The sequence below is a fragment of the Ursus arctos genome, unplaced genomic scaffold, assembly GCF_023065955.2.
Source record: "Ursus arctos isolate Adak ecotype North America unplaced genomic scaffold, UrsArc2.0 scaffold_30, whole genome shotgun sequence".
Taxonomy (NCBI): domain Eukaryota; kingdom Metazoa; phylum Chordata; class Mammalia; order Carnivora; family Ursidae; genus Ursus; species Ursus arctos.
In genome coordinates, this window is record NW_026622986.1 from 26,533,045 (window position 1) to 26,558,963 (window position 25,919).

The 25,919-nt window shown below is 51.5% G+C and overlaps 1 protein-coding gene across 3 annotated transcripts in view; it reads left to right on the top strand.

Annotated features, from left to right (window-relative positions):
• LOC130542137 (uncharacterized) overlaps nucleotides 1–25,919 on the top strand; it is a 99,608-nt gene that overhangs the window by 17,307 nt on the left and 56,382 nt on the right. For all 3 annotated transcript variants that reach the window (XM_057304593.1, XM_057304594.1, XM_057304592.1), the window contains one exon: nucleotides 24,903–25,069. In XM_057304593.1, coding sequence (XP_057160576.1) covers nucleotides 24,903–25,069 — 167 coding nt within the window. The remainder of the gene's footprint in view (nucleotides 1–24,902; nucleotides 25,070–25,919) is intronic.

Below are 25,919 nucleotides of genomic sequence, written 5' to 3' on the forward strand. Positions count from 1 at the left end.
GGCCTCTGGAGAGAGATCTCATACAGGCCACTGTTGCTGATATTTCTAATTCTAAAAAACAAAGTCAGTAAGATTTTTCAACCCCAGACAAAGTTAGGTGGTGGTTTATGAGAGGGAGAGTTTTTAATGAGTGAACACCAACTTGTTCTTATCAATAAAACCTATGGTAGGTTTAAAATAGTATATGTGTTTGTTTATCTTGGGGAAAAATAAAAAGAACTTTCACTGGCTCCTAGGCTTTCCAGTCTCTCAGCTCTTCTGGACGGAGGGGTGCTTTCCCTGGACCCGCCAGGCCACGGGGCAGCCAGGAGGCTCACGGGAGGGTCCACAGCGAACCACTTTGGCCCCGAGGGGGTGGCCTACCAGATGCATCTCCTTGTCAGGGATGGAAAAGACACATAGACTGCCTCGCCTAGGAGTCTCATTTTTGTTTTCCTGATGTCATCCTCCTAACTTGACCAGATGCTGATTGGCAGCTTTGTAATTTCATGGCGGGAAGGGAGCCGACCTCATTCCCCGGCAGCCTTGGAAGTGGTCCCTTCAGGAGAGGACTGGCAACATGTAGCAGGGGAAGCCGGCTCTGACCCCACGCAGGAAGGAGCGGGGAGACGGAGCTGAGGAAGCCAGAGTCGGGTTCCCTCCTGCTGGGCAGTGTGGGGGCTTCCTTCCCGCTCCCTGCGAGGCCCAGGGCAGAAGCAGCATCTAGGCGTTTGTGGAGGAAAGAGAAGTGGGTCCTGCCTGCAGTTTAGCTCCAGGTCATGGTGCTGTTATTTCAGGAACCTAATTGAATCTTTTCCTCTGATGTCCAATTTGCCTTATTTGGGTCTATCCAGAAACCTCTGATTTCCTACTGGTTCATGTGAATTCAGTCCCATTTCCTGGTTTGATGGACTGGCCGCCAACTGCTCGGGAGCCAGGTCCCCGGGGTCCCTGTCTGCCGGGTGGGTTTAGTGCACACGTCAGCTGCTGCAGGAGGCTGGGTGTGTAACAGCGTGCCTCCCGCCCCGAGTACGGAGCAGAAGGTCTGCATGCGAATGTGCGTGGACAAACATACACGTGTACATGTCTATGTGTGTATATCTATATAGAAGTATGGTGTGCATGTAATTTGCTTATATTTGTAGAAAGTAATGATAAAGCCAGAAGTGCAGAGGTGCAGGGGACAGGGGAAAAGCTGGGTTTCTCCGGTAGGGCTGCCCGTGAGTCTGGATGAGGGCATCCCCGCTCTGGCCTGCCCCCAGCAGCCTGCCCCCCAGGTGAGGAGTCTGCAGGGCCAGGTGCAGTGGAGCTGGTACCCTCCCTTCTAGATCAGGGGACTTGAATCTTCTTCCTCTGTGGCCCATCCCAGGCCCCTCTTCCTATGGGCAAACAGCACCTCAGGGATGCACACGGTGCCCCCTGAGGTCTGGCCAGGGCCTGACACACCCGCAGGTGTGTGTGCAAATCCTCTTGTGGGACGGGAGGATGTGAGAGAGGGCAAGAGTCGGGGGAAAGATGGGGCAGGCTCGCCCCAGGCTGCCATGTTGCAGCGCAGAACTTGGAGGAGTGGAGGATTCTGAGTGGGAAATTGGTGTCCATGCCCGTCGGGGGAAGCACTAAGTAGGACGACAGGACATGTTCTATTTAAGAATTTGGTGGCTTGATTTATAACTTGATATACTTATGGGATATGGACCTCTGTCTGCTACCTTGTCCCAGGGGCCGCACGTATTAAGGGCCGTCTGCTAAATTCACCTTGCTTTGTTCATTTGACTTCGGAATCACGTAGATACTTTACGTAACTGTGAAGTGAAGTTTTATTTACGAAATTACTTTTATTAAGAAGAAGGCAAAATGAGACAAGGGAACTGCACTGAGTTTTGAACCGGTGGCATTACTACCCAGAGAGGAACTATTTCAAGTGACTATAAAACACAAGAATGTAACTTGACGTCCCAAGCTGGGCTGTGTTCTGAGAACAAAAGAACTGTTAAACTTTGTTTTAAACTATATTCATGGATTCTGTTGTTCGTGGTAGTGCCAGGCATTTTTATTCTGAGACTTTTGTGTGTACATTGTGGAGTACAGCACCCCAGTTCTTCTGTGGGTGTCAGTGAGGACTGGACTCTTTGGCATGGAAGGAGGGAAGGACACACGCATACTTAGTGAGGTAAACAAAAAACCCACAGTCCTGAATTTGAACTGGAAGTTTTCATACGAACTCACGTATTTTATCTTTAAAAAGAGAAGTATCTCATGGTTTGGTCCAATAAAGAGGCTTGGAGACAATGGAAACCACCAGAACTCAGATAGAGTGTCTAAAATCTAAGACTGTTTCCCACCAGGAGGAACCAGGGCCCTTAGAAGTTTGGGATGGGATGTGTTCAAGGTGAGCTCAGGTATCTCGACATCCCCAAGAGCCGGGATGTTCTCAAGGACGCTGACAGGTCCAGGCCTCTGTCATGAGCCAGACTGATGAGGCTCCCACTGTCGCTGCAGGTGGAGGAACTCAGGGCGAATTTAGGGAATGAATGGTTATACAGTTGCCCCCAAAACTTACTGTCCCCAGTGAGCTTTCAGTCTATTTGCTTCTGGTTCATTCCATGGGCATGGCCAATCTCCTCTTGCTCTTTTTAAGGTGGCTTTCTTAAAGTTGCTTGAGTGGAAAGCAACACCCTTCATCTGACTGGTGCTTCCCGACTGGATCCTGTGGTCTGGCTGCAAAGTTTCCAGAGGAGGCCTTTGAAAAGGGCTCTGAGCTTGCTGTAGGAGATACTGCTGTGGGGTACGGAAGCAGCTGGCTTTTCCAGTCAATTTGCATTGCAGGCCACAGACAGAGTGGCCTTTGCTTAGCAGAGCTGTCCCCTTAGGAGCACTGTCCCCATCCCTCTTTGCTTGCAAACGTACCCAACTTGATGTCTCTCTTACAGCACCTTGCTAAATGCATCAAGGAACAGTCCCACCCATTTGAAAAATTACTTTCCCTAGAACTGTAGGCTCCTTAGGTACCTGGTCTGCCTTCCGAGTTATCAAAGGCAACTGATTTGCCGAGTGTTTTGCCACCTAATAACATGGATCAGCAGCTCCCTGGCCTCACTGCCTGCCGCCCAGCTGCTAACACTCTCTCTGACCACAGGGTTGAATTTGACTCATTCCATCACATCTGCATTCCAGCCCAGACCGAGGCAGAATAGGAGGAAGTGGAGTGCAAAGAATTTCCTTATGAAAATAATCTGTAACTTGCACAAATCATTCTGTCCACAGTCCATTGGCCAAAATTTAGCCATGCAGTCACACCCTCATGCACGAGAGCCCAGGAAATGTCACTTCTAATGGAGATGCCATGTGCCCAGCCAAATTCTGTTGTTAAAAGGACAAAGGGCAAAATAGATCCTGGGGTACAATGAACTTTTCTGCCACACCTAGCCTGCCCTTGGGATTAGAGCTCGCCCAGGGTATTTTTCCTTAAATCTGTGCTGTCTGTGTCAAATGACATAGACATTTTCTGTCGCTCAGAGTCTTGTCACACAGCTGGTTTAAGTCAGATCAGGGGGAGGGGCATGAGTTTGGGTGATGTCCTTTCTTCTAGATGGCCCTTCCGATCCAGATTCCCAGCTGCCCTGAGGTTGGTCATGATAGCGGTAGTAGTAGACAACTACCATTTATTGAACATCCATTTCGCAGTGGAGTTTTTTTAAGTGACTCACATGCATGTTCTCAATATTCACAAACCCGACAAGGCGGGGGTTGCGAATGGCCGCGTTCTACCCTAGGAGACTGCACAAGACTGTAATGGAGAGAACTTTCTCACCAGCATTCTCACCCCCAGAGTCCCCATCACAGCACCGTCCCCTGAAAGGAAAGGAGAAGCTGGCCAATCCTGACATGATGCTTGCGTTAACTCGTGTTTGCTGCGGGATCAGTATGTTTTGGAAACTAGTGGTTTCTCAAGTAGGGGTCCATGAGTCTCGGCAGGGGGAGGGGGGAGGGTCGGGATGGCACATTAGAATGCAGGAAAACAATGCCAGAATGTTCATCAGTATTTATTTTTACCTCATCCTCTAACCAGTTCTCGTGTGCACACCATGATCAGCACAGTAGTAAATATATTTAATTTACAAGTAGATATACAATGTGGAAGTGCTTACGAGGCATTTGAAAACGGTGGGGTGTTTGATCTAAAAACTAGGAGACCGCTACTATCCATGCTTCTCCCCCTGACACCTTGGTGCTCCCATGCTCACAGTGGCGGGACGAGGAATAGAGGGAGGAGGGATGAGCGTCCTGTGGCAACAAGGCCTGACAGCCTGAGGAGCTGGGAAGGCATTGTGCTCCCCCAAATTCATATGCTGAAGTCCCAACTCCCAGTACCTCAGTATGTGGCCCTATTTGGAGGTAAGGTCTTTACAGAGGTCATCAAGTTAAAGTGAGATCAATCGAGTGGGTCTTAATCCTACATGACGGGTGTCCTTCTAAGAAGGGCAGCATTTGGAGACAGGTATGCACTTGGGGAGAAGGCGATGGGACCATGCAGGTGGGGACCTACAAAAGCCAAGGAGCACCAAGGATCACCAGCCCACCGCCAGAGGCTGTTGGAGAGGAGAGGCCAGGGACCGGATTCCCTCCTGCTCTTAGAAGGAGCCAGCCCTTGATCTTGGCCTTTGCCTTCCAGGGCTGGGAGACAGTGAGTTCCCCTGCGGAGCCGCTTCAGTTCCCGGTGCTTTGTTATGACAGCCGTAGCCAGCAGATGCACTCTGCTCTCTGTGGAGCCCCTGCCTTGTTCGGTCCCATCTTGGTAAGGGAGCGGGGGCTTCTGTACGCCCATCAGTGGATGGCGTCCAGGTCTCCACCTGCTGCTCAGGGGGGCTTGCGAGTGTCAGGGATGTGGATATGGCCCCAGGGCAGAGTTAGTGCAGGCACGGGGGTTCCAGGCTCTGGCCTCCTCTTCATCCCACTAGACTCTCCTGCACTCCATTCCTGCTTCATTGCCGTGAGGGTTTTCTCTCTCCTTCCTCCAGGCCCAGGCTTACTCTCTCCAAGTGGAAAAACTGGCCTTGGCAGGGGTTTGTCTCTGGTCTGCTAGTCATTGGCCTAGTCACGGAAAAACTGACTTGCCCCGGGATGCAGCAGACAGCTGCTCCCGAATCCAGAACGAGGACTGCGTTGTGCCTGAGTTGTGAAGGTTTTGACGTGAAGAGTCACACAAAAGTATAAATACTAAGCTCTATCAGGTCATTCACTGAAAAGGGTAGAAAAATATAAAATCAAGGCGACCTCAGTAATTGAGGATGCAGGATCCCTGTCCTGCTTGCTTGGGCCGCCCTCAGCCTCTCTCTCTGCATCTCTTCGGGAGAGCCGCCACTCCGGCTCTGGGTAGAATCAACAAACACGGCCACAGAACTTTCCAGACTCGTGATCGCCTCATTTTTCCTCATGGGCTCTGGTTCTAGATTCTCTGAGACTTTCATTTTCTCTGCTCTGAATCGTCTCTTTTCTCCAATACTGGAGCCCTGGAGGAACTCCGGAGCTCACGGATGAAGGAATTCTCAACAATCACATTCGTCCCGTCTCCGCGAGGCAGAGGGAGCAGTGGGCAGAGATGCACAGCCATGTGTGAATTCCACAAGGCCACGTCTCCCACTGACTCTGGGCCCTTGGGCAGCGATGTCAGCCACGTGTGCCGAGGTGCTCACCTGTCACCTGGGACGGTACTGGTGCCCGCTCATGGGGCTGTTGGGACAATTAATGAGTTAGCTCTCATAACAGGGGTTTAATCAATGTTACTGTTCTCTGACAGCCTATCTCTGGGGCCCAGTTGTCATAGTAGATCTGCTAAGTAAACATTTGCTGTTTGAATAAACATGTCCTTCCCGCTCTCCTTTCCTGGTGCCCGACTTCAAATTAAAACGCTTCAGAAATAGAGCTTAAAGCATGGTCCTTGCTGGATGTTTCAGTCTGGGTCCAATGAGGAGACAGAAACCACACAGTAATTGGAGCAAGGGAAGGTAAATATAGGGAACTATTAAGCAGTGCTGGAACAGTGGCTGACCTCCTCCCACAAGGCCCCTCTCCCGCCCTCTACTGGCCACGCTTAACATCGCGCTCATGACAAAGGAGAAATGCTGGTGTCTCTGCCCGTTATCACCGTGCAGGTACTGAGGGTGAATCTGGACCCACTAGGTAAGAAATCGACAACTGGCACATGGGGTAAAGATTATGGTATTTATCTACGAGTTAAAATTATATGAAGAAATTTAAAATCATGTTTTAGAAGACTATTTAATTCCTTGAAAAAATCTTCATGATACATTAAGTGAAAAAAAGCAACTTACAAAAGCCAATAGTAAAATGTAACCCTAATTTTATAAAACAGAGAAAGAAAAAAGAGCAAAGCTCTTCATTTCACAGAAAAAGACTCCTGGACTTCTTTTCCTTCCTCCCACTGCCTATCAAACCCCTCCCACCCTTTCCCGTTATCTGGTTAGAATGACAAAGTGAGAAATACGTGGGCCAGGGATGGTCACCTTACATATTAGAGAATGGAGGGTTTTAATTCCTTTTCTGTCAACTGCCTCATCCCTCACCCAGGAGGAGTTGGGAAGAAGGTGTAGGGAAATTACTACCGAGCTGTGTCAAATCACAACCAACAAATACTCATGAGCACTTTCCCCGTCCTTTCTGCTCTCCAAGGTCTCTCTTGGACTGGCCTCTCCTCAGACGCAAAAGGACCAGAAAGGCTTTGTATGGTGGCTTCAGGAAGGGCGTGAGAAGACATGATTCTCCTTATTATGTAGATCAGCGTGTATCCGTGTTGTTGTGGAAAAAAAGCAGCCTGTGGTCGATGGTGCTGGTTAGACCGTGTTTAAAGAGGTTCTTTGCTGCCCCGCTTCTCAGAGTCTCTGTGCGCTCTGGGAATCTCTCTGTGGTCTGCAGCGTGTCGCAGCTTGTGTTTTAATTCATGTGTTTGTTTTGCAGAACCCAGTTTGGAAAATGCTGCGGTAGAAAAATAGGAAAAATGTCTGCACACATTTTTAAAACTTTAAATGTTAAAATGCATTTGATCTCATAGCATCTTTTCTTATACTAGTGATTGACTTCTGTTACAAAGTGTTTGCTCATAAAAATAGCACTGCATATATGTACATATACACACATCTATACCCATATGCACACGTATTTGTATATATGCGTGTACACACATGCACACGTATGGACATATATGCGCACATACAAACACAACCATGCATATACACAACACACATACACACGTGCACATGCACACACATGCATGCATACATTTACACGGGTGTGATACCTGCACACACATGAACGTGCATATATCCACACGTAAGCATTGACAAACTTTGGAGGACCGTATGCTATAGTGGCAGCAGCTCTCACCTTTTGGGGTGAAATTCTGGACGATTGAATCCATCCGTGTGGTTTTCCCCACCATTTCTATGGTTGTGTATTCCTTTGGTATTAAGGCAAGAATAACCGTGAAATGCCTTCTATTGTGCTTTCATTGTGGCATTTAAAGCCATCTGCTGGGTGCCACTCTGAAGGACAGCTCCCACGTGGCCCCCATCAAGGTGACTGCGCCGAGGGCGTCTCCCATGTCAAATTTCTTGATGAGGCAGCGTCAACGCAAATGTCAGTGGGGAAGGTCCTCTGACCCACTAATGGGCTGTGTCCTGATTCGGCAGGAACTGCTTTCCTCTCAAGGGTCACTCTCCTGTTTTCTCAGCTGCTGAAGCCTTGACCCTCTCTGACAATTATTACTTCATGTCAAAAGGGCGCCACCATGAGCTGTCTAAATCTGACGGGAAAAGATAGAGCAGCCCCCATCAAACTCCGGGCCACGAGGCTCCAGTGGAAGGTTAAAGGTTCTGGAATTTTCTGTGGAAAGACATAACAGCCTTTCCTGTGCTCCCTCCTGCCAGCCTCCTAACAGGATCTCACCAGCGGCAGCGGCGCTCTGCTGGAGCAGAGGCCTTCAGACCGTGGCACCATCTTGGTGCCCAGGGCCGGGCTCTGAAAATGGGGCAAGAAAGACGGCCTGGGGCTGCCGGCTGACCATCTTCAGGGCAAATAACTTGAATCTCCTGGAATTTGTTCAAAAGGAAGGGGGGAGGGTGCTCTCCAGTCTAAGGAGAAATGACCTATTGAAAACCCCAGGTGTGCTGCCGATTCGCACGGGGCGGGGACCAACACCGTCACTTGTCACCTCCCACCATTGCCCCGGCTGTTGCTTGCGAAGGGCTGACGTATGCTCTGGGCTGCCCTGGGCCTGCTGGGAAGGAGGAATGTGTCCCTGAGAAAGATGGAGAGTGACAGAGGGCAGCTCAGAGCCTGGGTTCCACCACGAAGGGACTCCGGGGAAAGTCACCAAGATGGGAGGTCCTGGTTCCAGGTAGTGCCTCCTCAGGCAGAAGGGGGTCGAACTTCAGTTGTGACTTCCAAGCTCAAAGGCACCAGCGACGTTCAGCTCTGTGGCTTCTCTTGCTTCGCGCTGTGCACTGGGGGGGGGGGGGCAGCAAGGAGACCCCCTGCTTCCTGGTGCTGCCCAGACCTGCTGTCTTGTGTGCTTTATGTTTAGACACACGAGTGTAGAATGAAGGTGGCTGGTCACCAAGACGGTCGTGCTTTTGGAAGGCTTGCTATGTGCCCGGAAGAAGTGATCTCAATGGATAATTTCGTGCTAGCCCTTCTTTCAACACTTAATCGCACCCCCCACCCCCGTGCGGTAGCAAGGTTCTGACTGCTTCGATGCAGCAGTGGACAAAAGAGGCAGAGTCCCACGGAGAAACAAAGTGTGATTCGTCTGCACGATGGGGTGTTATTCAGCCTTAAAGAAGAAGGAGACCCTGCCACCTGCCGCCACGTAGATGGATGCTGGGGACCGTAGGCGGAGAGAAATAAGCCAGGTGCAAGAGGACAAGTGTGGCGTGATCCCGGTCCCACGAGGTACTGATAGTCCTCACGTTCACAGAGACAGGAAGCGGACAGGGGTTTGGGGAGCGGGGAACGGGGAGCTGTGTTCAGTGGGGTGGGCTTTCAGTTTGGGAAGATGAAAACGTTCTGGAGATAGACGGTGATGATGGTGGCGCAAAATGTAAATGGAGTTAATGCCACTGAACTCCGAAGTGGCTCAAACGGTAAATGTTATGTGTATTTTAACACAATTTTTATTTTTTATTTTTATTTTTTTAAAGATTTTATTTATTTATTTGAGAGAGACACAGAGAGAGAGAGAGAGCATGAGCAGGGAGAGGGAGACACATGCTCCCCTCTGAACAGCGAGCCCAACACGGGGCTTGATGCCACGACCCTGAGATCATGACCTGAGCCAAAGGCAGACGCTTAGCCCACTGAGCCACCCAGTCTCCCCTAATTTTCATTTCTTTTAAAATCAGAAGAAACAAATGAACTTTTAGTTTGAAAAAGAAAGTTGTCGTATAACAACTGTTATACAGCTGTTAATATATTCATCCTGTACCAACACAGATAAAATATATAAAAATATAATTTTTATCTGAATTTTTGGAGGAAGAGCCCATGAAGGTCATCTGGAGGTCCCGGCCTCTGCTTTGCTCAGTGCGGCTCCCCAGGGCCCTGACCAGGGTTTGCACCCAGTGGGCACTGAATGAAAAGGAAAGGGATCGCTATAAGGAAAACAAAATGCGTCGTGACAGTGATGCTCATGGGAAGTGTGGTGGAACTCATCCCTGGAACAGCCTGAAAGATGGGGGGGATCAGGCTTAAAAAATATGGAGCAGAAGTGAGGTAGAAGAGAGAGCTGCCAAAGAACAGAAAGGGCACCTGGCTCTTTCTGGGATTCTGTGAGCCTGCGGGGGGAGGGGGGCAGGGAATGGGCATCCTAACTGTGAGCTCCCCGTTTCCCTGTTCCCTGGGGAAAAGCACAAAGCAAGCAATGGAGGGTCCTGGCCTTTGGCTCATTTAAAGACAATTGAAATGAAAGGCAAGCTGACAGTAGTCTCCTGGCACCCCAGCAGGACAGCCCTGCACTACCCGGTCTGAGCTCGTGGCAGGGGGAGCGCCTCTGAGTCCTGCCCGCAGAGCCTCTGGGAGGCCTGGCCCAGGGGCACCCTGCCTCTTTCAAGTCGCCCGAGTTGAGCAGCCTACGTGGGGTAAGCCGTGGGAGGGGAGAGCCTGCACACATGACCTGCTCCAGAAAGAGGCACTAAAGCACTTTCTATTTATATGTTAGAAACAGAGAGCAGTCGCAGGATTTTTGAAAGGCACGCGCCCCGGCCTCTGGCTCCCTCAGGCCATCCCCGGGAGTGTGGGCATGGGCCAACCTCCCTGCTCGGAGTGGCACACAGGGCTGGGTGCAGGGCCTCTGGGGGTGGGGGGGCACTGGCAGCTGGGGCAGGGCCACGTCGTCACGCCCCCAGATGCCGCTCCTGTGACAAGCCCGTGAAGGAAAGGGGGCTGCATTTTCAAGCCGATGTTTGATGTTCGAGCGCAACCTGGTGCTTTGTGTGCTGCTATTAAATGTCATTATGTGCTGGCACGTGGTGGTTAGCCGAGCCTCGTCCCTCGCTGGGAAGCTCCTCCTCCTGCTCGCAACCCCCACCAAGCCCTGGAAGTGGGCTGGGATCGGAGCGGGGGCGCACATCAGCCAGTTCCACGGAGGCTTCACCCCCGCGAGGCTTCCGTTACTCAAAACCTGCAAGCCAGACCGTCTGCTGCCACCGAGATGTCCTCACACACTCTGCCAGCGCTGGGCAGGTGTGTGTGTGTGTGTGTGTGTGACACCATTCCTTTAACACCCCATAGAACCAGCTGAGACACCATTTACACCCCCGTCCCCGCTTATTCCAAAGGCCACTTTCTTTTAGAATAATTGGGGGTTGTCTCACTTCTGCTCCAGCAAGGGCCACACTGCAGCCTGCTTTTCCGATGCCCCCGGGCACAGAGCTACCAGCCCGGGGATTCTGCCCACTCCCTTTGTCGCCTGGGGCACATCAACCCCGGGGTGTCTTCCCGACAGCTTGGGACTGCGGAGGTGGGTTCAGTGCAGAGCCGACAAGCAGCCGTTCCTGTGCTACGGGGGGGGGGGGGGGATGCCAGTCCTTCCAGAGGCCATCTTTTTATTGGGGTCCTCCCCCACCCCCTTCATTCCAGAGCCCCCCGACTCTCCCATCATCCAGGGAAGTTCTACTCTTATTGCTTGCATAGCTCTTGCTTTTTTATGCTGACCTTTGACTCCTGCTGTGGCTGCATCCCTTTAATTGAGGTGATGGCTTTTAAGGGAAGGAGCAGGAGACCCCAAAGACCCAAGACGGCCCAGATGGGATTTTGTTTGGCCTCCCCTGCAGCTCTGTCTCCTCGCTGCATGGCAGTGATGAGATCTGCCTGTGGGCGCCATCCTGAGACAGATGCTACAGTCCAGGGGGGGAGGTGACCTCACACGTTCTAGTAGCCTCCTGACTTGGTGGCACATCGGGGCGGTTCGGCAAGTCGCCGGGTGAGGTTATCCTGCGTGGGGGGTGAGGCCATCTTGTGAAGCGTCCTTACTCATCACTGCTCGGTCGGATGGCTCTCCCATGGAAAAGTTCTGCACTGAGATCATCTTTGGTTTTGGATCCAGCTGTCAGATCTGGACAGGGAAGCTTTCCCTAGTCATTTGTGGCTCTTCTCCATGTTCCAGATGGGGGTCACATCTGGTTTAGAAAACTGAGCACCCCAAGGAGACCATCACTGGATCTCTGTAAAGATCAGGGCCCAGGCATCCTCCCACATCCTGGCTGAAGTCTGAGGGCGCGGCAGAGCCTCAGGGGCTCTGAGTGATTCTGAGTCAGAGAGGACAGGCTGGGACACGGGCTTCCTGAGGGCGTTGGTCTCATGTGCACACATCCACAGGCTTGCACATACTCACACAGACACACACGTATGCATATATTCACACAGACACGTGCACGCCCATGTTCGCATCACAAGCACACCCTTAGTGCCTTGCTGCTGTCATAGTCACACACAGATCATGTGCCCAGGGACCTGTGTGCAGACCAGGTTAGCTTCGGGAAGAATCGTTCTTGAAGTGTATTCTGTCCAAGTCTGTAGGTGCTGGATGACAATGGTTACAAGAGTCGGAGCCCCCCACCCCCCACCATCAGGCTTGTGAGGGTAGGCAGGCTTTCATGGGATGGGAAGAAGATGAGGTTTGGAGGGATCAGGGAAGCAGAAGGATCTGAGCTGGGTCTTCACAGATAGATAGGAGTTGAATAAATGGAAGGACATGGGGCATTTAAGATGAAGGAGGCAGTATAAATGGAGGTTGAGGGCATCGGTAAGTCTGGTGAGAGTGGGCTGGTGGGAACAGAATGGCAGGTGGATGGGGAGAACCACCATGGAAACAAGGTTGGGCTGATAGGGTAGGTCAGACGAAAGGGGGCTTGAAAGTCTGCACAGTGAGGTGGACATTAGAAGCCATTGATGTTTCTTTAAAAGAACAAGAAGAAAAGGAGTAGATATTGACATGGACTTCCTAGTCAGCGGATTCTATGCCGGGTGCTTTGTGTTTATTTAACCTTTTCCATAATCTTGTAAGGCAAGACACTATAATTCTTGGTTTTAGAAACGAGGCAGCTGAGGCTCAGGGAGATGGTATCACCAGCTCGGGGTGGTGCAATGCGTACCTGATGTGGCCAGTTCCAAACTCCCGTCTCCCCTGTTTCAAAGTTCCTGTTTGTTCCCTGCTTCATGCGGCCTCCCACGAAGAGCAATGGAGCTGCAATTAACTTCAGGAAAGATTCATCTACCTGCAGCGAAGACACAGACAGATTGGAGGCTGGGGTCGGGGGACTTTCTATTGAAATAAACGAACGAGATGAATGTACAAGATGAGTCTGGAACAACTTGTCATGCCAGAAAGTGAGGAAACTATCAAAGTGGACACAGGAGCCAACGTGGTTCCTCCTGGCCAAAGACGAGGCCATTCAAACATCAGTGAGGGTGATAACTACAAGGGATTGACTGCAGTGGATTAAAATACATCAGATATGTTCATCTCCAGTTATAAAAATGCTAAAAGGAAAGCACTCATTGGCCAACTCTTGATGTTAGGGAAGCAGTTCATTCTTTGGGAAACGTGTGTAAGAAGGGGAAGTCTCAAGCGTTCCTTCTGTTTTTTCTCCTGTGCAGCTTCTCCTCTTAGAAGCATCCTCGCTAATACAGGAAGAAGGAGCTAGAGAATTAGGGCAGCGCTGTGTGCCTAACGAATGAGTGGATCCGCCACCAGCCCCTGCTCATACGACTACAAGAGCTAACCAGGGGGAGAGAACCTCCTCCTGGAAAGCACGCCATGGCTTTGGACGTTTCTTGCCAAAACCAATCATACCTGCATCGGATTAAGTCTCTAGATCTAAATATGAACTCATAGGAAATTCAAAGCACAGAGAAACCCATTAAGTGACATCTTGGGGATGCAACCAGCAAAATCCAGACTGTGGGATTGCTGGCTGGATATTTGATAATAATCAGAAATTGATTTCATTTCTAAAAGGAATGATAATGGTTTTATGGATTTGAGCTAAAAAGCTCTGATCTTTCCAAGAAACCTTCTGAAGTATTTATAGATGAGGTGATACAATGTCAGGGGTGGAAGTTGGGGAAGTGGGGGGGATTATGGGTAAAACGAGGCTGCTATGAGCTGGAAATCGTTGATTTCAGGTGATAGGAGGGCATGGAGTTATCTTGTCCACGTTGGCATATATTTAAAATGTGCGTCACGTGGACGCGGCTGTTGGTATCGTGCGGATGGGACAGTGGTGTGTAACGAGGCAGTTTTAGGAGGGACGGGAGAATGAACTGGGGCTGGGTCCGAGCCCCAGGGGGAGGGAGAGGCATGGCTGTGTCTAAGCCCATAACCCCCCCCCATCGGTGTGCCCCCAGCAGTACGGCTGGCACCACCCAGGCTCCTGACTGCCCGCAAGCTGCTCTGCCTGGGGTGGGGGCGGGAACTGAGAACTGCTCCCAGCCCAGTTGGGTACACTGTTTGCCAATGGTTCGTGATCTGCTGCTGTCCCAGCTCCGAGGTCCCGTCCCCTGTGATGTCTCCTGCAGGCAGTCATGCCCTCTTCCAGGCTCCCCAGCTCCTCATTCAGACTTGCCCGGATGACAGTTTCACCTGCATTTTGGCAAGTTGTGTTCGGCCCCTCATCACCACTGCCACACGTCTGCATGGGGCAGGGCGCAGGAGGGAGCCCAGAGCAACTCCACACGGGAGGCATTTGAAACCTTCCGATGGGTTATGAACCAGACTGCCTCCTCATTCTCCTGGCAAGCAAGCTAGGCAGGCATTGACCATAAACTGAAAGCAGAGTGTGGATGCTGGACAAGAAGGGGCAGCCTTGCCCTTCATGGGGTCTGACATTGGCCAAGAGATGCTCAGCCAGGATCCAGACCCTCAGCTTTTTCCACGGCCCCTCGAGCAGCTGTGTCTGAATTCCTTCCTCCGCGTCAAGTGCATTGAGGACCTAGGACCAACATGATCCTGCGGGTGCTTGCCCTGAGGTCCCGCTCTGTGTCCGAGTACCCCACGTGCTCACACTCTGCTCTGCGAGCCCAGAAGGCGCCGTTACAGGCAGCCTTGCCCTGGGAACCTGGGGAGAAGGTCCAGTGATGGAGAGAACTCAGGTCCACCCAGGGCACCCTGGAAGGGAGCCTGAAGGAGAAGGCCTGGGGGCCACATCCCAGTCTTTGCTCAGATTTCTGGGGGCTGGGCTCCTGGGGTGCCACCTTCTGCCAGTGCTGCTGAGACCTTGGACCCGTTCCAGGCCGAGTAATTTACATTCTGCCTGTTAATCTCCCTCTGCAGCCGCAACTGGATACTGTTGTCATTGCGTTTGCTTTTTCAAACCAGCTTTCAGAGTGTCGTCTGCCGACTGTGCTACCAGGAGCTGTCTCACAAGGTGGAGACACAGAGCAGAACCGGGGCCTTGCTTCTAGAGCGCCAGTCCCTGTCCCCACTGCTGGGAGCTGTGACCCCTTGGGAACAGATGGCGGTGGCTGGGGTGAGGAGGTGCTGGGGACCTTCCTGTCTGCTTGTCCTGTTCAGCTCACAAAGGGGCAGAGCAAGGCGGCTGCGGTGCTGAGCGACAGACACCTAGTGTGGGTCTCCCTGGGCAGCAGCCCACCAGGGTCCAGCCTGGCTCTGCGGGGGGCGTGTCTGAGTGGGGTAGACCTCTGCCATGTCTCCTGATTTTACCATGATGCACTTTGGAGTCTTGGAATGCGAAATCAGGTCGCCTACCTCCTGGTCGACCGTTTGGCCCACCAAGTTCCCTTGGCTCCATGGCAGCCAAGCAGGGTCGGAATGAGCAAAGCAGGGCCTTTCTGCAGGCACAGCACTCCCAAGCCCTGGGTCAGAAGGACCTAGAGAGTATCCAGCCCAGTCATGGTCAGACATTCCATAGTCACAGAACTCTTCTTGAAATGTGGGTATCAGAGACCAAAAGGGGGGTTGCTTGATTCATTCCCCCTCCCCCATTGCCCTCTTTCTCACCCTTCAGGGCTTGAATCTCACACCTGGTGTGGCTCATGGGGGCTTCTGGGCAGTGGTGCAATGCGGCAGAATCCTGGGACCCGTCCGAGCATGGCTCGAACCCGCTGTCCAAGTCCAGCCTCCTCATTGTGCATGTGGGAAACTGAGGCTTGAGGTCACACAGCTGTGATTGGCAGAAGCGGGACCAGAACTCCCTCAGCTCTTTATGACCTGTCCAAGGTTCTCCTGTGGCACAGCCACACTCCTTTTGTCTCCACCAGCACCCCTGAATCTGTGAGCAGGAACATAGGGGTGCCTGTCACCCTCAGCATGGGAGCAGGAGGCCTAGCCATTCATTCTCTGGAAGGCATCCTAACCGTCCTCCCCCCAAATACCACTGTCTAAAGGCCCCTCGGTTTCAAAGAAGACTGGAAAGCCACCCACCAAAATGGTAATGATGGCAGGTACTTCATAGCTCCTGGGGCCTTGGGAGAGGAGCACATAGAAATCACAAGAAAGAATGAAGTGGGAGATTAGGAGGAGTCCCCTGCACCCCCACCCCCAGTTAGCGATGGGGAACATCAGTGATTGCCTAGTAAGAAGGGAGGGTTTGAGTGGGTCCCCAAAGTTCTCTTCCTGTCTGGAGCCCTGTGCAGAATGATCAGTAGTGGTTAAGACTTCAGGCTTAGCCTTGCTTCCTCCTGAGCGTCTGACACCAGCTCTCAAGGGCTCCTAGGAGTTGAAATGAACGAGGTAGGAGTGAAAGCTCGGGAGCCGGATGGTGGGGTTTGACATACTGGCCGTGAGCTTGGACGGCTTCACTGCTCTGAACCTCAGTCTCCTCGTCTGTAAGACCGGACGATTAGCAGTGCCTGCGTCACTGGGCTCACTGGAGCGTAAAATGAAGTCGTCTGTGGAGGAAAGCAGAGTGCCAGCACAAAGATGGTGCCCAGCAAATGTGAGCTTTCTCCTACTGTCTTAAACGGGACTTATTAATCAGTAGTTTCCTCTACGATGAGTGATGGGGCCCAGGGACTTAGGAGAAGCGGGTGGTAGGACACACGGGACGTGGAGAGTGCAAGCTGGGGGCCAGAGCACAGGAGCAGGAAGTCTTTGTGGGGTTTCCCCTTGGTGACCCCCCTTCTCTGCCTGGTGGGCTGTGAGGAATCTGCTGGGGTGCCTCAGGAGGAGAGCTCTCGGGGTCACAGTGGCCTCCTGAACCCTAGCCGTGGTCCCTCTGCTTGCCACGGCGATGGCTCTCTCCTGGGCCCCCACTATGTGATGTAATGGGGCTGGCCAAGGCCACAGGCTGTGAAACTTTCATGTCCTGCTTGGAACCCCACACCCCCACATCCTCTCCTCAAATGGCAGGCTGTAGGGACTTGCCTCTCTGCAGGCTGTGTGATGGATGGGAATGTGGGAGGGACGAGACTCAGGTGGGTCATCGCATTGCTCACACCTCAGAGAAGCACCTCCCCCTCAGACCGACAACTAGCCCTGCTCAGGGACTAAAGGGGAATTTGCTTGAGGGGTCCCGATTCTCTTGGGGACATCACTCACCTGCAGGAGGCAATCCCAGCCTGGTGGGTCAGGAAGGCCCAGAACCATGAGTCTGTTTCCATTTGGTTTAGTGTGAGTGATTTTCATGGGACCAGTTAGAAACAAACTACCTTATGTGTGTGAGGCACTTGACAACACTTCTTGTGTGTGGTAAGAACCATCCACTGTTGTTCTGTAAGGGAAATCTTGCTGGCCGGCCTGACTTTCTTGTGCCTGGTACTCCTAGACCGAATTTCTTTGCTTTATGCGCTTGAAGTCAGCCGATTTCGAAGCAAGGGGTTATGATTGGAGGGGGGCTAGGGCTCAGGGTCAGATGGGTGGACAGTAAGGGGCACTTTGTTTTCTTATGGCCCCTGGCAGAGGTCACAGTGGAGTCCTGGCCAGAGATTATTTCAACCCCAGAATGTTCCCTGCTTTCTAGCAGCTGCAGACACGTAGGAGCTAGTTTGGCACATGTAGCTGAATGCTCAGAGCATCTTGGTAAACTTCCGTATCCTGGTTATCCAGTCGCTGTCAAATCCTTCCCTGTCCTGGAGAAGGGGTCCTCGCTCAGACCCTGTGGTTCATGTGGAACGAATCAGCACAAAGCAGGCTGTGCCTAGCTGTGTTCCCTTTTCCTGGCAAGCAGCCCTCACAGCTTCTAAAACCCTCTTCTGGCTCTAGTGATCTCACATGCCCCCTGCCTACCAGGGAAATTAGCCATGGAACCTTCTGGAATGATAAATTCCAGAACTCTGGCTTAGTCACCAGGATGCACAAACGAATGTCTATTCTGTTTATAACCACCACATCCTGGTAAATCCATTCTTCATGCTCCAGATCTCTCATGGTAGGGAGACAGTTCTTCCGAAACACTAAAAACTTTGGGGCTATAGTCAGTGACCTTTTCCTCTCCATTTCTCTTTAGTGATGTGGTAGAGGGCTTGGTTTCTCTCCTTCACTTCTCATGGGCCATTAGTGGGAGGAGATGTTCCATTATCTGAGCTCTAATGAGCCCAGTAACTGGAGAAGAAGGGCCTGTGGGGGTGATTTAATTTGAAACTCAATGGTCCAGTTTTTCTAGCCAGCTTTATTCTGGACCCCAGAGCCCACAGAGCGGGGGTGTCTTGTCACCAGTCAGATCCAGTACCTGCAGTGGTTTTGAGGGGGACACGAGGCCAGAAGGGAAGAGGAAAGGTGGAGGGAGGAGAGAAGAGGAGGAGGAGGAGGAAGGAGGGGAAAAGGGAGGAGAGAAGCCAAGGTCAAAGGAAGTACTGCTGTTGTTTTTGCTAATAACAATGGCCCTTGAAATTACCCAGGCCAGGCAACGGTTCCTGCATGCTCTGTGCTTTGCAGCTTTAGGGGCCTAATCGTACCCCTCCAGCTTTTATAGTTGATTCAAAATGTTCCAGAGAAAAAATGTGGCTTGTTGTGGGCAGCTTGATGGCCTGCTTCCATGTGGTAATGGGATGGTTCCTGTCTGCTAGTCTAGAGCCCAAATGGACATGGGCTACAGGTGGCAATCTGAGGACAAACCTTATTGAAAAAAAAAAAAAAAGAGTGGGCCTGATTTTTATGTCTTTCACCAAACCCTTGTGTATTTACCCATCAGTATGTTCTTTAGGAATTCATCCATTCAGCTCACATCCATGATCGACAGAAAAGAGCCCTCTCCTGCAGGCGCTCCCCTCGCAAACACTGCGTCCCTGGGCTCCATCTTTGATGACACATTGTGCTCGCTCCTCCTTTGCTCCTTCATTTGTATGAAAATGGGAGAGTTGGGCCTTCTCTTTCCTAAGGCTAGTGTTCCTTCTGGCTTCCTCAGGATCCAAAGTTCCCTCTCCCCGGGTTTTTTCCGACATCGTTTAAGCGTCTGGGTGACGGGCGCTCAGGAGGGCACTTGTCGTGAGGAGCACTGGGGGCTGTATGTAAGTGACGCATTCGACCCCAGAAACCGATCTCGCACCACATGTTAAGTACCTAAAATTTAAATGAAAAAACGTTCCACTGGGGTCCCTAACCTCTCAGGTGTGACTCCATCCCTCTCCTCCCATACCCAGCCCGAACTTGCCAGGAATGTCCCCTTACCTCCTCTTCCGATGAAAACTGGGCTTTCAGCCCTACACTCCCTGCAAGTGCTCTCACCCAGGGCACCATGGCCTCAAGATAGACAAGCCCCATAGCCGTCCTCTGTCCCTGCCGGCTTGGCCATTCTATGCTGCTGAGCACTCCCTCGTGGGGGCATTCTGGTCGCCTGGCTCTGGTTGCTCTCATCTCCCTGGTTGGCGCTTACTGACTTCTCCTCATGGTCCGTAAATATCGGTGCCTCCCGGGGCTCTGCTCTGCCTCTTTCTCTACCCCTATCTTGCTGCTTCAGTTCACATTCACAGCCCCACAGCTCCCAGACCTGGAGCTGTCCTCTGCTCCGCGTCGCCCTCACCTGTGCCTGGACTGCCAGAGGCACCCGCCTTGCTCCTTCAGCTCAGTTTCCACCACGACACCAGAACAATCCAACGTCCAGCTTGTCACGCCTCTCTTCTGCTTGAAACTCTTCTGTAATCTCAAGGTCACCTTGAAGCTAAGGTCTAAAATACTTCACCTGACCTACTGGATCCTTCATGATCACACCTGCTCCTCTGCAGGTGTTTTCTTTCTGGAATACTCTTTCCAGGATTGGGTATCTGGCTAGCAAGTAATAGGCTCTCAGGGGCTGAGTTGTGCGTCCTAACCTCTGGAATGTGAATGTATTTGGAGACAGGGTCTTTAAAGAGGTGATTCAGTTAAGATGAGGTCATGAGGTGGGCCCTGATGCAATGTGACTGGTGTTCTTATAAGAAGAGGAGATTAGGACACAGACATGCACCAAGGGAAGACCACGTGTAGACATAGGGAGAAGGTGGTTATCTACAAGCCCAAGAGAGAGCCCCCAAAAGAAAGCAATCCTGATTGCGACACAGGCTTTAAATGCACTTTAAAGTCACCTGGTCAGGGAGAGGTCTTCCTTGACTCACCCTCATAAATTCCTCCCCTCCCCTCCCTTCCCTTTTGTAACACTTCTTATGTGTGGAATTATTTATTCTTCAGTGGCTGTGCTCCTGGCAAGTCCGTAATGTTCTACGAGTGTAGGAACTTTGGTTTGTCTGCTTACGGCCATATTCAGTATTGGTGGCATGACTGACTGAATAGACAAGTGGGCAGATTTTTTTTTTTTAGTTTTCATGGAAATTTTTATTTTATTTTTTTAAAATGATTTTTTATTATATTATGTTAGTCACCATACAGTACATCCCCGGTTTCCGATGTAAGGCTCGATGATTCATTAGTTGTGTATAACACCCAGTGCACCATGCAATATGTGCCCTCCTTACTACCCATCACCGGTCTATCCCATTCCCCCACCCCCCTCCCCTCTGAGGCCCTCAGTTTGTTTCTCATAGTCCATAGTCTCTCATGTTTCATTCCCCCTTCTGATTACCCCCCCTTTCTTTATCCCTTTCTTCTCCTACCGATCTTCCTAGTTCTTATGTTCCATAGGTGAGAGAAATCATATGATAGTTGCCTTTCTCTGCTTGACTTATTTCCAAGTGGGCAGATTTTAAAGCATTGATGGGAAGATCCTCTGAGCTGAAAGACCACCGGATTCACATACGCTGATTTGAGGGGGTGTGAGGAAGGAAAGACCGAACCTTGATTCCTTAGTCTTGTCTGTCTCTCCTTGTTTAGGAGTGAGCCAAATGATAGCAGAATTTTAAGGTGTTATTTGAATGGTAGTGTGGATTTGAGAGTCAGGTCCTATTCACCTCTTTAGTGAAGAACCTACCTGGAAAAGAGCCCTGTGAGAGGAATGTGTTGACAGGGAGGAGGTGGAGTTGGGCAAAGCAGCCAGAGGGCATCAGGGTGGGGTTGGCAGCATGGGGTGTGCGTGGGGAGGAGAATGCTGGAAAGGTAGGTTTTTGCAAGGAAGACACTCTTCACCCACAACTCAATCTCTGGTAGGGTTTCCCTGGAATAAAGAAGGGTCCAACAGGCTGCTCCTGTTTGGTAGCTATTGAGTGAGACAGATGTGGAGGGAAGGATTCCAGAAGGCTCCATGAGACATACCCCAGCTTATGTCTGTTTAGACTAAATTTCTCCTTGTAGTATTTTGTCCTTTTAAACTGAGGATGGGAGAGGGACCCAGGTTCCTCGGAACAGGAAGGTAAGAAGGCATCTCTGGTCTTCTTTTCGCATTTTCCACAGTTCCCCTTTCCAGAGCATCCCCTCACCTAACCTTTTGGGTGACACCTCCAGCCCAGGAGCCCACCCCTCCTTGAAATCTGTCCACTCTGGGGCAGGGCTCTGGCCCACGTGTGTGTCTCATGACCCCTTTCCGCTGGTATTGGACTGAGATGGGCCCATGGGCCAGCCAGATTCTCACCCCTGGGGTACAGAGTTGGCCTGTTCTGCAAACAGCTGGGGTGTGGGATATTGGCCTACCGTGGGCCTTCACGGCCAGCTGTGCAGGCTGAGAGGTGGAGGGTAGCGGGCCGCAGAGAGAGGGGAACGAAGAAGAGGGTGCAGGTGGAGTGGATGGGGAGCAGGAAGAAGCTGGGAGAGGCCTGGGTTTCTGGAGATTTTTTTAGGTCCTTGTTTCAGAGCTTCCCTTTGGCCCATCTGAGTGCATTTCCATGACGGACCCCTCTGTCCTTGTAGTCTGACACTCCTTTTCTCTTAGGCTGGTGTCAACTCATTTCCCTCCTTGTGACCAAAGGTACCTATGACCTTTTGGTCTTCTCCCTGTGCCTTGCTTTTTTCTCCCTCCCCAGCCGGCCTCTCTCTTCCCTCCCCTCCCCTCCCCTCCCCTCCCCATCCCATCCCATCCCATCCCATCCCATCCCATCCCATCCCATCCCATCCCATCCCATCCCATCCCATCACTGAGCCAAAGGGAGGGGAAGTGTTGGGGACAGAACTAACATGATGCGGTTAGTTCCTGTCAGCTTCAGCCATCTGGAGGGGGGCTTCCGGGCTCTATTTGCTGGCCTCTCATCGTGCACATCCCCAAATCTCGATCTGCTTCTTGGAGCTAATAAGTATATCTCGCTTGTGCTCCCAAGTTCAAAGCCGCTACCCTAACAATGGAAATTAGCACTTGTTTTTATATAGTTACATCTGGGGCCATTTTCATTTGTATTTTTATATGTGTTGCTTTTCCCCAACAGATCCTAAAGAAGATATGAGCTCCTCAGGAGGGTCCTATTGTCCTCATTGGGTGGGACTGCCACAGCATGCCTGGCTCTATCTGTTATATATAGACGAGAATCACAGCGGTGCAATTTTAATGAAAGAGGGAGGAAATAAAAACCTTTAAAACACATCGCTTGATCAAAATTTCTCAGCCCTCTACTTCATATTTGTTCATCTTCCTGGAAGAAAAGTACTACAGTAATGAGTCCGGCATGCTGGGCTTGGCCTCTTTTTATTGAAAATGTTGTGGGTTTTTTTTAGGGAGTTTAACTGGAGCAGCACCCTCAGCGGGGCCCACTTTAATCACAGCCTTCCGCTTGTGTGGCGGGCCGCCCAAGCTCCGGGCTGCCGAATGGAGCAGGGGAAGCCTTCCTCCCAGGAGGGTTCCAATGGCTTTCATCAAGTTTAGTTTTTCTTTTTCAGTGAGCATACACTTAAAATATAGGGTGAACAGGTGGATTTCCAGAGCGCCACTTGGTGTGAAAGCCTACTATTATTTATACCCCCCCCCCCAAATGTCCTTTTGGGTCTTTGTCCCATTGGTTTCCTGCCCTCCTGGTGTCCCTGCTGGGTTGTGGGACTCAACGGGGGATGCCATCAGGGCTGGCATTGGTGGTTCATGGGTCAGCGTGCCTTTGGACTTGACCCGCCGTGCCCCAAGGACACCCGAGTCCACCGCTGTTTCACACCCATTACCCTGTCTCCTCCCAGGAATGTCGTCAGGATCCCGTAGGCTGCGTCCAGTATGGGTGACTCCATGGTCCATCTGCTGGTGCCACATGTCAGCTGTCCCTGGTCCTCTGGCCCCGGCATTTGGGGGAACGGCCTCTATTTCTATCTTGCACCAACTTGGGAGCAGAACTTAAAACGGATTCATTCCTGCAAGCGATAGCAGCAATGTCCCCATAGGATTACAGATGCTCTCGAAGGAGAGACGCATAGAGGGGCTGACATCACAGCAAACTACTTAAAGGTCCATTTAGATGTTTTGTTGCTCTAAATATTTTCTTGGAGTGTTTCTGTATCTCCCTGTTCTCCGGAAGTACGTGACCTGGGTGGCCGCCCTCTCCTCGTTCATGTAGAGCACAGCAGACTTGCCCTAACTTCTCCGAAACCTGCACAAAAGCCCCGTTCCAGGGTTCCAGGGTTAACTAGACCCGCTTTCCATAAGATGCAGTCATGCAATCGTCTGATAAGTGACTTATCCAAATATTCATTTCAAAGAGATTTCTCTGCCTAAGAGAAATAATTGGAAAAAATTTCTTTTCTCGTCATTGACTTTTTATTTGGTGGTTGTAAACGTGTCATATTTAACACTCATTAGACGCCACCCCTTTGGATTCCCATAAATATCATGCTGTCCGTGAATGTGTCCAGGAAATTCTTTTTAAAACCCTCTCTGTGCCAAAAGCTGGTGTGGAAAGTTGGCTGGGGAGAACTTGGGGCACAAAGGAGGAAAGGAAGAGAGGCCGTCTGGAGGAGTAGAGGCGGCCACCAGCACACACTGGCAGTCTAACCAATCTGCCAGCCTCCTGTCTGGTGTCAGCGTCTTGCCATTGCTGACGAGAGAAAGCTCGTCCCTCTTGACCTGGTGTGCAAGGCCCGTGGCAGTCGGGTACCTCCCACCACCCTTCCGCACTTCCGCCAAGCTGGGCATTCCCATATAATGCTGTTAACTGGGTGTTCTTCATGTGGCCCCTTAAATGATTGGCCTCTTGAGTGCTTTAGGGTCTTACAAGGAGTTGAGGCTGTGCCCTGTTCTCGCAGCCCACGTTCCGTCCATGGGGGTCAAACCCTGGGATGCTGTGGGAGGCTACGCTCCTGGGCGCTGCTGCCCACGGCCTTCCCCAGCAGCTGGCTTGAGTTGGAAACTGTGTAGCCCTGCCTCCCCAGCTCTCCAGAGGTGTGCATGAGGGTCAGAAGCCATAGTGTATCTAGATATGGATTCAACCCTCTTCCCAGAAATTATGACTCACACCTGGGAGGGACGAGGATTTGTCCGAATGACCTGGGCCACTTCGCCAGGCCGGCATGGGGCACAACTTCTCTTACCCTCAGGTCACCTCTGGAATTCCCGGCTCAGCATGATGTGCTTCACTGGGCATCTGTCCTGTTGCGTCCCGCAGCAGAGCCTGGACGAGACCCTGCATGGGGAGGACCGGAGAGGAGTGTCCACTTGGGACCTGACCTCTGGCGTGGCCAGGCTTGTCTCCCTCTCTCTGATTTGCACCTGGCTCCCCTTGGGCCCCACCAGTGGGGAAGCTCAGCACAGGAGCTGTGGGAAAGCATTGAGCCTCACCGAGGCCTGGTCCAACTTGTCCAACCTGTGACCCTAAATTATTTTCTGACTGACTCCCATCTTCCCCCACACCGAGCATGTATCGCGGGCAGTACGCACCCTACACGGACCACCTCAAAACCACCCTATCCATATGTAGGAAGCCAGAATGCCATGGCGGCGCCCTGAGCTGGGCCTGCCTCCCTGTCCGAACAGGGGGATTTGGAGCTTCCCCACCGCTGCCCCGTTTGGGGCATCCGCTGCCCTCTCTCTGTGTGACATTTCTCTTTTAGTCTCTAAGACCCAAGCTTGTAGCATTTCTCTTTCTTTAAAATTCCTATGGCCTCTACTCTCTCTTCCTCTGCCCAGACTGATCATGAAGACTCTGGAAGCCCTCAGGCAGCTCATGAAGCCCCAGACTCTTTGTTAACACTGAGACTGTCTCCAGCGAAGTCTTGGGCCCTGCTAACAGTCTCTGTCTCCTCTTCACTGCCTTGTCCAGGAACCTCTCCAGTCTCATTTCCAGCTGCCAGCAGGTAAGAAATTTAGCTTGGGTTTTCCTGGAACTCTTTTCTCCCACAGACCTGCCCCCCCCTTTCAGGAAGATATCTTTGCTTGAAAATTTTGGATCGGAAGAGGCTCATACCCACCTCCCAGGTAGATTCTAGAACCAAGGTTCTAAGACCTTCTCACTCTGGGAGGCTATTCCAATCTCCATTCCCGTACCCCTGGCCTCTGTAACAGCTCTGCAGCAGGGGAGGCCCCATCTCTGGCTCTGTGATACCGTTGGTATGATTCTGACACAGTGCAACCTTGCCTCAAAGTTTGGAGAGTCAAGATGGCAACCTCCCCCACTTTTCTCTTGCCATTTGAGCTCCTTATCTCTTTCCCAGGATATGAAGTAAAGACTGGTAAGAGACAACCCAAAGGACTCTGTCTTGTTATTTTTTCAACCATTAACAATGGCTCGAAGCCCATATTCAAGATGAGTCTCTTGCTTGGGTTGATTGGAGCTGGAACTTACCCTATGCCCTTAACTGTGACCAACTTGGCCACCATCCCACTAAAGCAAACAGACATGAACATGGGAGATACCAAGGGTGTTCAGATGGATCTTAAGCTCTTTGGTGAGAAATCTAAACTTCAGAGGTGAGGATAGAAGAAAAATCAGGTGTTAGGTATCCACCTCCCCACCTCCCCTGAATCCTCCATCCCGGTCTAGAAATCTTGTGCCTTGAACCATCAAAGAATGGGGCCATCTTGGCTCAGACATTTGGGATGGCCCCTCATAGATGTCCCCCAGGCCAACTTGTCTGCTTTATTGGCTACTTCTTTCCTCTCCATACAATTTTTCTGCTCTCTTAACTCCTTCCTCGTTCCCCCAGA